We start from the raw sequence: 13,974 nt of genomic DNA, 5'->3' as shown, positions 1-13,974 counted from the left end.
ATTTCATGGGTTGGTGGTCCTATTTTAGGGTTATGGGGAAATCCAGGTTAGGGTTAGGGTTCGGAAAACTAAGGTGCCCCTGATGTTTCTGAGGGTGGGAACGCGTTCAGACGGCCGAGGTAGAATGAGAGGGCTGGAAAAATCCCAGGAATATTTGCATTTTAGAAATCCGTACATTTCATGGGTTGGTGGTCCTATTTTAGGGTTATGGGGAAATCCAGGGTAGGGTTAGGGTTCGGAAAACCAAGGTGCACCTGATGGAATGTGTCCTGAATGGCGGGATACCATGTGCTCTGCCGAAAAAACTCCGGAAATTATCCTGTGCCGTATTGCTGCTTTATAAACTAGGGATCATTATCAAGCCCTCGTTTGTTTGTGTGGCTTCATTCACACAACACAGCCAGCTGTGGTTCAACAACGTCCTGTTTTCGTACTCCTCATATACTCTGGGTTGTCCTGCTGTGCGAACCAGGTCAGTGTTATTGACTCCATGCTGTCTCATGATGTAGCTCTTTTCCTAGCAAGGCCCCGTGTGGAAAACTTGGGGTCGGACTTGGTCAGTTCCATGCCAGTTGTGTGCAGTTATTTTTGTTACAGGAGGAAGGACATGTGCATATGTTTCCCCTGCTCCTACTTTTAGTGTCGAACTGGGAAGGCCTTCTATGCACAGCCTTAGAAGTTATCAGACTAGAGAGGAATGAAGATAATGATCACGTTTTCCTGCGAAATATTAAATAACTGATTCATAGTTTTTTACTCAATACAGAATAAGCAACTTGACTTTTCAGGTTTAATTATTTGAATTACTCGATTAATTCAGGTTGAATTATTAAATTTCTTGAATTTTTCCCCTTCGTTATGCATATGCTAAATTATGTGTAGAGGGGTTTTTGAACATAATATTTGTATCATAAGGGAATAGCAACCCAGTCCTGCCAACGAAATATTTAGCTTGCACAGAGCTTTCTATTTTCTGTGCCTTGTAAAAGTGTTGGTTCCTCTAGCCTCATTACTTTTTACATTACCCAAATAACTAATGAGTCAATTAACTCCAGTTAGACTTTGCTAATTGGGGCATGATCAGGTTTGCACAAATTAAGTTGCAAAAACTTCATAATGCCCAACTAGCAAAGCCCATTCCGTGTGTTCAAGCAATGCTGAAAATCAATAGTTTAATTTTAACATTTGAAGTCTGCATGGAGAAATAGAAAATCAATAGACCCCCAAAGTACAATTCAGGCAAACCTTCGCACCTTAGGTGAGCTTTTAAAAAATGTTGTTTACAATATTTTTCCCCTGCAGTGGTTCAGTTGACATTTTAAAAATATATTGGTCTTTGAGACATTTTGTATGCTAAGTGTGAATTTACTCCCTGACTGTGTTAGCCTTCTCTTGTCAACACAACACTTTTCACACTCAAGGGGAAGGTTTCAGCCACCATGGGAAAGTTGCAAAGTTTATAAATTCACCCCTCGAAAAAGAAAAGGCTTTACAACGAAGAAATGAAGGAAAGAAGCTCCAGATTGACTCGTTGAGGACTGGGAACATGGCCATGGAAGACTGGCTGACTGAGAAAAAAAAGATAGGAAAACTGGAGATGGGGGGATAGAATGGAGTATTTTGGAAGAGGGCTTGTCTTTCTGGCTGGATCTTGAAAAAGGACCACTCCACACTGCAAGATTTTGTTGCCAATCTCACTCATTAAAAGTGACCCAAGGTCAACCATAGCTGTGGTTTAGGTATCATTTGACTATACTTAGTATGTTTTATTTCTGTCTTGTATGTATCCCTGCCCAGTTTACTCCAGTGCCTTTCCTTTCAGCCTCCTTTCTGCTGTTGTTCTCTTTGTGTACTGGTGTTTAAATTTTTGCAAAGTGAGTTTTTATTTTATTCTAAGGTGTGCTAGAGATTATCTAGGGAGAAGGTGACATGATGTAAATAAACATGCCTTGTTTGTGTTTCAGCGGCGCGTGAAAAACTGTTCACGTTGATGCCCTGTGTAAGTTTCGGAGAAGTTAATATCCTGGGGGGCTCGGAGAAAAGGACCAGGAAGAAACAGGGAGAATGAGAGACGGAAGTAGCTCTCTCTCGTCTTGGTTAGCACTGGAAAGCTGCCTGAAGCTAGTGTGAGTCCTCTGACAAATTACATGAGAAGGCCAAAGGAGTCGGCTGCAAAACCGTGTCCGTTTTGCCACTGGTTCTCCTGTCCTTGAGGAAAGAAAAAAGCTTAAGCGTTGGAGCAAACAGGATGAGATCAGAGCTCTTATTTAAATGTTCATGCTCACCCCTAAGTGAAAGCGTGATTGTCCCACGAGAGTTTGGAACGTCCTTGCAGTCAGTCACTGGACTCTTTTTAAGCACAAAGCAAAGGGTGGAATGCTACATTTTGATTAATTGCTTGATTTAGTCTTGCAAATGCTGTACCTTATGGGGCACCAGGATGAAGTAACTGTAGCTGTTTGCTACAGCCTTAAACATTAAAAATATTTGTCACTGGGAGCTAAAATGCAGAAAGCTGCATTTGAGGGAAGATCATTATAATTCATATTAATAGGATGCCCTTATACTGTTATGCAGCTGACCTTTAAGAGATATATTTTGAGCTATGAATTCATACAAATTAAACACATCCTTTCTGGAAGGATGCCCATCATATTAATGACAGATGATGGACGCTTGCTGTTTCTTGGTACCGGCAAAATTCATTTTCAGCAGAGTGGCTTTTAATGCAAAGCATTTGCTTCTTGTTATTGGATTTTCTTTCCCTGTTGTGGTGGGTGGGGAGAGATGTAAGCTTGGTCATAACTCAAAAAATGTATTTCAGATAACACTGGAAATTTGTTTGTTTGTTTTTAGAAGCTTGAGGTCTGCCCACTTTTGCTGTACCATCCACGTTTTCTAAATTAGTGGAGCTTAAAGCTTAAAATGCTAGGAATTGTTTTTCAAAACAGTCCTCTGCAAAATGATGCATATCCGTTTCCCCCAACCTGGTACTCTCCAGACAGATTGGACCGTGAACACCATTATCCCCAGCCAGCATGGTGGTGATAAGGTCTCCAAATTATGGTATTTGTGGTCCAGAGCATCTGGAGAACAGAGAGGAGGGAAAGATTGCTCTATAGAACATTTCTTCTGGGGTTGTATCATTTCAGAATGGAAGCCACAGATGATGTTTGACATGATGGTGGGCATGTCATGAGTGGAGCCAGCTGGAGCCACGGGTCAGACTAGATGGCCCGAGAGACCCCTTCTGACTCTCTCTGTTTCTATGTTTGATGCCTCCTGCGTGATAAAGCACATCAGGGATAAGTCTAGTAACACAAAGCTGATAGTCCAAAAAAATTACGATGATTGATGGCTGGACTAGGCATGTGCACCTATGCGGATATGCTCCTGGTACTCTCTAAACTGGGACTGTCTTTGGGGTGGAGGATGGAATTTGCATCAAGACAGAACTCGCTTCTTCGGCCTTGATCACCTGCTTTTGTTTTTTGCAAAGGGCAAGTGAGGTAATGCTGTTAGGTTAAGTTTAGCCCTGATATTAGCTTTCTACAGCCAGAAAGAGTTTTGATAACGGAGGAACATTCAAATATGTACTTTATGCTTTTGCTGAATATGTACATTGTTCTTGCTCCAGATTGCCATGTGTCAATATGGGCACCAGTGAAGACTTTTAAAAAGTGAATTCAAGAGAGAGGAAAGCAGGGGAAATGTATGATTGAAATTATCAGCTGCCAGGGAGAGACATGGCAACCCATAGCTGGCTCCTCCAGATCTGTCTGGAGGGGTATCTGTCAAATCTCTATTCCCTAAGTCATTAATGTCTGAATGAATTTTTTTAACTACGGGGGCTAATGGCACCACGCTGGGGAAGTAACCAGTGCCGGGCAGCTTTCCCTGATCCGCCTTTCCCATAGTTTGGACTCCCAGCTCTCATCAGTTGCACCCAACAGAGCAATGGCTGAAATTCTGGCGGATGCCCAGCCTTGAGAAGGCCGTTTGAGTGCAAGGCCTGTTTGTATGCTCTCATACAGAACGACTATTTCACTTTCAGACACCCAGTGTTGTCATGCCTCAAGGTACCTGCTCAAGGATTTGGAGGATGCTGGATGGGAACACTGTAGTTTCCTAAAACTGTTGCAGGGAGTGGAGGATTCAAGGGGAATGCGGGGAAAATGCATGTCACCATCTTACGGTTGGTTGGGATGGGGAGTTGGTCTCTCTTTGGACAACCTAAAGTGGGAGCTTTCTTGCGTAGGAGGCAAAGGATTCTGTAGAAGCAGTTGCACTCTAGCGGGGGAATGATTTAAACTTTCCCATACTTTTAGAACGTCCCTTCTTTCTCCCTTAGACTAAAGCTTGGGAATGCCAGTCTTAGTGGGGAAAACGTCTTTCCCCGACTTTTTAAATTGCACTTAGAAATGCAAATATCGGGGGACAGAATGAGATCAGGTAGAAAGATCAAGAACTTACTTTGAAGGAACACTTAAAATATTGTTTGTCCTTCCCCTTCCCACCAAATACTGGAAGTGTAACAGACAGTCCTGGACTGCTGACCTCAAGTTTTCTACTGTGTGTGTGTGTGTGTGTGTGTGTGTGTGTGTGTGTGTGGAAGAAGCACACTGAGGTTCTCCTAACTTCCACGCACACGTTTCAGAAAAGTTATGTAGATGCATGCTGTTTTCTAATGGTATTTTCTTTTCTACCTCCAGGTGTGAAAGGAGCTTTGTTTATCACTGGAAATCTATTCCACTAGTAAATAAAAAGAGCAGCACAGTATTTCACAAAGGCATAATGGACTTCAAAAGTGTTTCACTTTAGATCAATAGATGGCGGATGTTTCCTATGACTAATGGAATCTTTCTGCAGCATTAGGTGAGATGCCTGAAGCCAAGGTTACCACTATGGTGCAAAGGTATGGTAATCTATGAGCCTTAATGGAGTTGGGTTGAGTGGGGCTAGTAATAGCAGAGCTTGTTTCTTTAAAAATCCTCTGAGTTTACTTTTGTTGCAGTATCAAAAGCATCCTTTTGAGATGTGTGTGTGACTTACCCTGAAAAAACAGAAATGGGACCCATGATTCTCCTTCTATGAAACTCCCAGTTTGTAATCATTTTACTATCCTAATCTCAGTTTTCTGGTCTGAATTGGGATGAAGTCTAATTTCTCATTTTTAGCAGAGCTCCTTCTTCTGACGAATTCATCTTGAATTTTTGAAGACTCTCTGCATGGTCTCCAAGAGCTGAAAGACCATGCTAATCTTTGTTTTGTTTTATTTTGTTTTGTTTTGAGCCATCCCTCAAAGCATTATATTAACTTTTATCTAAGGTATTTCTACTATTATATTTTATAATATTTTATTATATCAAATGGGTGCTGTGCTGCACTTTGTTTTATAAGACCGTCGCGAGACCATTTGGTAGCGGACGGTATACAGAAGTGTCAAATGAATAAATAAATATTTATCCCAAGGTAGTTTAGAAGGTAATGGATAGAGGCTTAGTGACAGAGTTCATGCTTTGTGTTTGAGTGGTTCCTGCTGTTGCCAGTTTAAGAAAGATCCAGCAGTTGATGAAACATGCCCCTTCCAGGGAACCTAATGCAGAATGGGCAACACCAGGCTGAATGGAGATACAATCTGGTGTGAGACAGCTTCTGATATCTCCTAAATGTCATGCGGCATCTCACACGAGCCAGAATTCTCACATTAGCCCCTCTAGTTGAGGCGGTTGTGTCTGATACTGCAGTGTAGGCTGAAAACTGGAACCCCTTCACACAGTACTGCTGAAAGGTCCTTGCTTCTTCTTTGCCGGTCAGCCGCATCTTTTCCGTAGCATCGGGGTGTTTGAGGCTGTCTGAAGACCGTGTAGATAACCTTCCCAAAGCCAGCTGTAGCTCTACACGGTGTGTTTGCCAAGATACAAAAGCCTTCCCCCAACACATGGCGGTGACACAAGCGTGCATCGTGACATTAATGTTTAAACTCCCTGTGGCCTCACGTTGATTGATGAGGGTTGGTTCTCCTTGCCCAGAGGCCTTGGATGCAACAGTGTAATTAAGGTCTCCTGTTTGAGTTCTCATCTCTAGTTTTCGTTTGGTGTGGGTGGGGAGTGAGTGGTTCCTAATGCATCCCTTTTCTCTTGTAGTCTTTTAGATACAGTTTTATAATGTGCATATTATTTTTAAAGTACAGATGTTTTTAATTCCTAACTAACATCTAAGCCTACAACTTGATCAATTTATTCATCCACATTCTTAAACTGTTTGCATCTCCTAAATGGTGTTTTCTTTGTGTTTGACTCAGCTGTCTTACTTCTGCTTTTCCATGATTTTCATTATTTAATTGGCTTTGCTTGGTTTTACTTTTTAATTTTATTCCGGTTTGGGGGATACCTAAAATGAAGTCTATATATTTTAAATAAAATGATGTATTATTTTATTGGAGTTTTACCCTGTTTTTCCACTCTGGGGGAGCGTTAAGACAGCTTTTAACAGATTAAAACAATATGGGGTGTAGCATTTTTCTTTTAAAGGTGTGATAATGAAATTGAGCAAATATTAGCAGTTCACTACTGGAGAAGACCCTGATGCTGGGAATGATTGACGGCAAAAGGAGGGGGCGGCAGAGGATGAGGGGGCTGGAGGAGTCACTGAGGGGGTTGGTGTGAGCTTGGGTGGACTCTGGGGGATGGTGGAGGACAGGAAGGCCTGGAGGAATGTTATCCATGGGGTTGTGATGGGTCAGACAGAACTTTGCAACTTTGCAACTAAACAACAAAACGAAAACCATCAAACAGAAGCTAAGCCCAAATGTTTGCATGACAAAAAGACTTTGCATGAAAAGCCTTAACAGACCAAGAAAACCCCTAGAAGCAGGTAGTCCCAGAGTCTGAACACCTGCTACAGTTTCCAGTTAGGAGAAAAGGAGCATGGCATCTGAGTGCCTGATTTGGCCTCTAGGCCTGAGGTTCTGCATCTCCAGCATAAAAGATGGTGGCCTATAATGTATCCTGCCTCCAAAACCCTTTCAGGCTTTCAGTTTGTTTATTCAATCAATACCTCGCCTCTCCACCAAGGAAATGGTGCTCAGGGTGCCAACCATAATACAAAACAGATTAAAAAAAAAAAAGCTTAAAACAATAATAAGAAATACATCTAATAGAAGATAGTCTCCAGCACCTTGGATTGCACCCAGAAACTAGAAAATATGAAAGAACCGGGAAGTATCCACAGCAGATCCAAAAAGAGAGAACTGGACTCAAGAGCTGAACAAATTGCTTTATTCTTTATGAAGCTCAGGGAGTTTTGGCCTGATATATTAGTCATAACCTTCCTCAGGGACCCTAAAAAGAGAGTGATGTTACAGATGATGTGCTCAACAGAAGTATGGTCTCTTTTTGGACCTGCCCAGGAAAGCCATTGGCCTTCTTAGCATTTCTTCAGCAACTTGAACCTACATTTCTCTTTTTGGATACAGAAACAAACTTGCAGCCCAGGAAGCTCCTATAACAGCACCATAGCATGTTTCCTGAATGTTTGCTCTTGATGGCAACCACGTGGCAAAGTTTTATACTAACTGAAGTTTCTGCGTGCTCCTCAGTCACAGCTTGAGTGCCATTGTGCACAGATGTGATAGAAAAGCTTAAAAATAATATTTTGAGCCCTTGCAAATCTGACCCTTCTTTTCCAGCTGAAGTCTACATAGAATAGGTGTGCTATCAAAAAATGGATGCTGAGCAGATATGAGGCCATTTGAATGAAATCTGTTTTTTGTGGAAAAGGAAGCTTTCTTGAACTTAACCCGCTTCCTCTCTCAGGGAAATATCCTTTTCATAAACAGAACCATTATGCTGTTAATGTTGGTGGAATTAAACATGCCATCTTGTAAGTGTTCCAGAGTTCCTACAGCTGAAATTGTACTGTTTCAGGAAATGTGAATTAAAACATTCGCGCAATTGGCTGCTTGCGGCATAATCCTGACATAAAGATTGCTCGGCTCAGCAGCTGAGTGTATATTCGCAAGCCTTGGGCCAGAATTTAGGTCTGGGTCTTCCACCTTCCCCCAGTGAGCGCGCTTCTCTTGAGGAGCACAGACAGGGTGAGACTGTGTCATCAAAATTCTTTTTCCACTCTGTAAGCGGCAGGACAGAGAAGCAATGCAGAACTTTTGTTAATGCCCTATGCTAACACATCCTCGCCGTTCCAACATTCCAAAGTTCCTTGCAAAAAAAAGGCGACGGTGTTTGCCTTTCAGCTGGACTGTATGCAATTTCCTCTACGGTTGCATCACACAAATCGTTACTCTCCGCTGAATTATTCTAACCACCGGCCAAGCCACAGGGTTTTCTCCCATGCTTGAGCTTCAGACAAAGCATGCTTTTAAATAAAAGGGGAACCATGACCTTTCTGGGGGCATCGACTGCAGTCGGTTTCCCACAGCAACAATAAAGTTTGCAAGCAAGAACATTTTGCTTGCTTCCCATCCTGGCTCTCTGCTCTTTGAAAACGCCGCCCGCTTCCTTGCGAAAGGAAGGACACTTTAAGCTCACATTTTCTGCTCTACCGGAATTTGCACGCTCTGCGTGGTGGCGAGAAGTCAAACATGCTCATAGTAATGTGAAGACCATTCGTACTCACCCAAAGTTTGGTGTCTCCTCCTCCTATTTCCTCGGGGGAGAGAGAGAGAGAGTCAGTGGCAGGCGCAGGAGGTCAAAATGTTCTTGCCTGTATAAGGGCCGACTGGGACACATGGTGAAGAGGCTGTGCAGAAGAGAACCTTCGCCGCCGAGGTCCTTTCTCAGGAATATACTCATGGTGGCGTTTTGCACGGTGTCCCTCCCCTTTCCATTGTCGGGGAGGGAGCAGTGCTTCCCAGCACTGCCCTATGGAATAGCCCTCTGGAGTGCAAACAAAAGATAAGGGGAAAGAAAGAAAGAAAAAGACAGACAGACAGACAGAAAACGCACTTGCTGCTAGTAGTTGGAACCTCCTTCCACTTCTGATGCAAAGCTTCATTTCCTTGCTGTCTGTGCAAAGCTTTGGCATCGTCTCTGTTACAACTCATTCACCTCGAGAGGGTTCTTTTTGTGAACATTTGCTTCCTCCTCGGCCCCTCTTGCTTCGTTTCTCTACTTTGCGACGCTTCTTTCCCCTTTGCTCTTGTCACGGTCGGAGCCCTTTTATCGAAAAGTGTTTGGCCTCTCCGCTCTCCTGATCATGAATGAGTCTGAAGCGGCCCGTTCCAGAGTCTCCATCCTTTCTCCTGCCTCTGTGTACAACAGCAGTTCTGTCTCTTCATACATGTGAACAGCTGCAGAGCATGAGAAAAAATCTGGCATCGTTTTTTGTACCGCTTGTGCTTGGAACAGCTGTTGTCTCAGTCTAAACATATTTACTCAGATAATTATAACTCCCTGGCTTCACCCGTGCGTTCTTTGTGATTAGCGTCTGTCAGACTTCAGTGTTGCTCTGCTCGCATTCTTGTTTCACTTCGCTGCTATCTAATCCCTCCCTTTCTTGGATGGATTGCAGTTTGGTGGTAGAGCAGGGGTCCCCGTGGGCTTGAGATGTCTTAGGCTGGGCCCCAGAATTTGGAAAGTGACTTCTTCGAAAATGTCCATTTTAGGAGGGAGTTATTGCAGATTTAACGTATACGGGGAAAAAAATCCTAAAATATTTTTAGTGGAAGCATGCACTTCGTCGCCCCAGTCATAAGTTGCTTCCATGGCCGACCGTTCACAGCTGCACCCTCCGTGACTTTGTCTGAACAATGACATGTGTTGTATGTCACTGTGTCATGTGTTACCTGTTAGGTTACCTGCACCAGGTTACCGCTTGTGCAACTTTTGCTGGCCAGGTGTAAAACCGGAAATAATGATGCAGAGTTTGCACCCTCGGCAGCACGGTTAACGAATCGTGGTGACCGATTTACGATGTTGGGGTTTTGCATGACCCGTGCGTGAGCCAGCGACCCAGCTCAGTGGCTCCCCCTCGCCGAGTTCATCGGGCTTCATGGTCTGCACCAATGAGGCAAGTTGAGCAAAGTGGGCCACCACATGTGGATCATGGGTTATTGAGTCCCCATGGTTTGTTAACCGTGCTAGCAATCAAATGAATTTCAAGCCTGGAATTCGGAAATGAACTTACTTTTTCTTTGACATTAGAGAGCCAGTGTGGTATAGTGATTACATGCATGGGATGGGGATTCGAGAGAGTCAGGTTCTAGTCCCTGCTCAGCGATAGAGCCAGCGGGAGCTTCCATGTTGCCTGAAGTGCCTGTTCTTGCCTAATCTCAGAAGCTAAGCAGGGTCAGGCCCGGTCAGAATTGGGATGGGTGACTTGAGTGTATGAGTCTATGATTATTATTGTAAACTGCCCTGAGAGCTTTTACCATGGGCAGTATAAAAATATAGTAGTAATGATGTAATAATAATTAGCGATTCAATATATGCAAATGTGAAGTGATGCCAACTGGAGAAAAACCCTGGTGAAGTCTGAAGCAGCACTTTGGTTAATCAGAAAAGTGGTCTTTGGGTGATGGCGGATGGCCAAAGATGCCTTTAAAACATGGTGAGACAAATAAGGTTCTCAAGGAGCTATTGAACATGGAGATTCCACGCTGCTTCCAGGGATGATGGGCAGCTGAGTACGTCTTGTGAGGAGCGGCAGGAGGGGTGACTGACCGTAAACAATTGCTTAAATGAAAGTTCAGTCTTGTTTTGGGGCTTCCTGCAGACATTTGGTTGCCCACTGTGGGAAATAGGGATGGTGGACTTTTCCTTTTGACCCTGCACAGCTTTCCTTTCATTTTTCTGATTCTAACAGTGGCCCACCAGAAAGCGATTTTCCAGCCAAAATCTGTATGAAGTTACACCCTGTTAGAATGGAGTTACGGATCTGTTGGTGCACTGCAGGAAGTCTTGGCCCCCGGGCTGCAACCCAGTCCTGTTGGCAGAGGCAGCTCCTTCCCTGACGCTTGTGGACTCCTCCCTGACTCCCAGCTGGAGTCCCCAAACGCCACGGCAGCCCTCAAACCATGTTCGCTATGGAATAGTCCTCAGGTGGCCATAGTGGAAAGTTCCATATAGTTCGAGCCGTCCAACTTAACGCTGCCCCGAAATGCGTTGCGTGTTGGAGCAAGCCGGGAGCAAGGCCCTGGCCGCCCACTCTGGCTGAACATGAATCGCATGTAGCGTTCCTAACATGATCTCCCCGCATCACGCAGGCGCTTTCCCCTTCTCCCGTGTAACTGGAAGCACAGGCTGCTTTGAACACGCATCGTTCCTTTTCCCCCTTCTTCATATTTGCTCTTACCAGGCGCTTTGTTTTGCGCAAACGTGGCATAATTGGTCCTCTTGTGAAGGATGGGGACTATTAATATCCAGACATTCAGGTCATGCAAATCACTAGAGGATTGTGAGAGGACTCAGTGCAATATTTGCACGCAAATCCTTGTCGGTTGCAGCATGAGTTATGTACATATACATAGGTAAAGAACCCTGTTCCTATATATCTTTTTTCTGCACAGTATTACAAATTACACTTGCATAATGCATGGATTTTTACAATTAAGTATGAACCCTGTTGCTTGTCATGGATGACTTGTCAGTTCCCGCTGATCATATATTATTTCCTGTTATTGACTTCGTTAGGCCTCCAATAGAAGGTGGAGTTTCAGAAGTTGAAATAATTTCACAGCAAGTAGAAGAAGAGACCAAAAGCATCGCACCTGTTCAGCTGGTTGATTTTGCTTACCGGGATTTGCCGCTAGCTGCGTTAGATCTTTCTGTGGCAGGTTCCCAGCTCTTATCAAATTTGGATGAGGAGTACCAAAGAGAGGGGTAAGTGCAAAATGGCTTATTGAGAAACTTACTTTCCTTCCTGTTCCACAAGAAAAATGTGGCTCGCAGTCCAGTTTTTGAAATAGCAATAAGACCACCTAGGGTGCACCGGAAATGCAGTTGTTAAAGTTAATTTCGGTCTCTCAAGTGAGCCTGTTCCCAGGGAGGCTTTTGAAAAACTCCTTTAAGTTTGCTGTCCTGCTCTTATTCCCACCTTGAATGTATAGAACAACCATTGTGGAGGGATGTTTTACAGGAAGAAAAATCAGTGCAGGCCCGTCTTGTCGTAAGCAGAGCTAAGCCATTCCAGGAGAGGGAATAGGCCACTGGGCTAGTGCATTTATATGGTTATGAAATATTTATACTGCCTTTTAATAAAAAATTCCAGGGCAATTTACTCTAGGTCGGAAAACAGCAAAATGGTAATCGATAAAGCATTTGAAACCTTTACAGAGTAGTCCTAGAAACTCAGTAGAATTTTTTGAAGAATTCATTGGAGATTTAGGCACTGTGCCTAAAAGCGTGAGTGCAGTGTCTTTGGGAAGAGTATTCCACAACGTTTCGCGTGCAGAAGCTACTGGATTCGATCTTTGGTAACTTCAGTCAAGGGTTTTAAGTAAGAGGGCAAGATAAAGCTTTGCCTGGGACCTCTGGCCTCAGTCGTGGACTAGAAAGTAAATGCTCTGATTCAGTGTAAGGCAAGAGGATTTCATGGGAGCAGTGAAGCACCTCTGTGCCCATCCAGGGCTTGTAGTGCATTGGGCAATATACTGCTTTATGAACTTTGAATTGATCAAGTTACCATTTTTCTCTTCTCTGACTAGCCACCTTTACCTTGTACCTTTCCTTGTATCTGTGAGCCTTCCCATGTGCGGACTGGTATATTGGAGTGGGCCCTTCTTTCACTTCCAGTGTTTTGGCAGGCGCCCATTGGCAGCCAGTTGGGACCTTCCTTCTCCTGAGAAGGTCCACGGTAGTCTATCCATGCGGTTAGCCAAGCACGGTCCCATGTTGAGGACCAATTCCTACGTGGCTCACCAACTCAGTAGTCTCGCTTGACAAGAGGCAAACAACTAGCTTCAAAGTTGGGCCAAAGTCCACCAGCTTGCTGGTGACGCTCACGGGGAAGGCAAAGTATTTATTTATTTATTTATCTATTTATCAATTTATATCCTGCCTTTTTCCTACCAAGGGCTCAAGGCAGCTGACATCATTCTCCTCCTCCAGCTTATCCCCACAACAACAACCCTGTGAGGTAGGTTGGGCTGAGAGTCTGTAACTGGCCCAAAGTCACCCAGTGGGCTCCATGGCTGAGCGGGGACTCGAACCCGGATTGCCTGAGTCCCAGTCCCAGGCTCTTCACCACTACGCCACACGTAATGGAGCAGAATCTGCTTCTCGGCAGGGAAACCCAAGGCCATCACGGTCCTTTTCTAGTCTTCCCTTGTTGCATAAGATTGTGGAATAAGCAGTGATGTGCAGCTGCCTTTATATGGAAAACCAGTTGCGTTCCGGAAACAAGGTTATTGATTATAAAAGCACGGATGTTAAGGGATGTCTTCCTGCTTGTGGGACCTACCTGTATACGTTTGTTTTGTTTTTGAGTCAAAATCCGTAGCTCACCTGGAGATTTGGGTGGACACCCATGTCAAATTAGGAAACAAGCCGCCTTTGCCTTCGCTGGAGTTATGGCGTCCGGTCACGGTAGCTGATGGTAGCACTCCACCCCGCAGTGGTCGTATCTTCCTGGGGGTGCTGCGTCCAGCTTGGGAGACCGCAGTTTAAGAAAGAAGATGGTGGCCGGCCTGGAGCCCAGGTCCTTTGAAGAAAGATTGAAGGAGTTGGGTCTGTTGAGTCAGGAGAGGGAACAGTATGCCAGCATCTTCAAACATTTGAAGAGTGACACATCGACAGTGAAGCTTTGGAACCGTTTTGACAGCTGGCTATCAAACCTTCCAAAGCCCTGTATGATCTTCACTATTCAAAGCTGGATCGTTCAGTGGCATTTTGAAGGGGTTAAAATTTTCTGTGTGGTCTAGAAGCTATATAGGATTTTCTGCCCTTGCCCCAGGTCTCCTGTCGTGTTTTGTTTTTTTGTGCAGCATCAGCTCCCTCTCAGCTAAAAACCCTACCT

At 44.2% G+C, this 13,974-nt stretch overlaps 2 protein-coding genes across 4 annotated transcripts in view; one reads left to right on the top strand and one right to left on the bottom strand.

Annotated features, from left to right (window-relative positions):
* Positions 1-9,041, bottom strand: part of NRG4 (neuregulin 4) — a 57,745-nt gene extending 48,704 nt beyond the window's left edge. For 2 of the 3 annotated variants that reach the window (XR_006416641.1, XM_044450608.1), the window contains exon 1: positions 8,638-8,777. The gene's annotated coding sequence lies outside the window, so the exon portion shown is untranslated. Of the gene's footprint in view, positions 1-8,637; positions 8,778-8,966 lie in introns of those variants that run through there. The other variant, XR_006416642.1, reaches the window with a different exon arrangement.
* TMEM266 (transmembrane protein 266) overlaps positions 1-13,974 on the top strand; it is a 70,283-nt gene that overhangs the window by 10,711 nt on the left and 45,598 nt on the right. Inside the window, exons 2-3 of the mRNA XM_044450601.1 lie at positions 4,713-4,915; positions 11,652-11,840. Of these exons, the coding sequence (XP_044306536.1) occupies positions 4,881-4,915; positions 11,652-11,840 (224 nt within the window). The 5' untranslated portion in view covers positions 4,713-4,880. The remainder of the gene's footprint in view (positions 1-4,712; positions 4,916-11,651; positions 11,841-13,974) is intronic.

Source organism: Varanus komodoensis, unplaced genomic scaffold (assembly GCF_004798865.1).
Source record: "Varanus komodoensis strain SLA01 unplaced genomic scaffold, ASM479886v1 scaffold67, whole genome shotgun sequence".
In the NCBI taxonomy this organism is placed as follows: Eukaryota; Metazoa; Chordata; class Lepidosauria; order Squamata; family Varanidae; genus Varanus; species Varanus komodoensis.
Note: the sequence above shows the minus strand (reverse complement) of the source record. Positions and strands in the feature narration are given on the sequence as shown.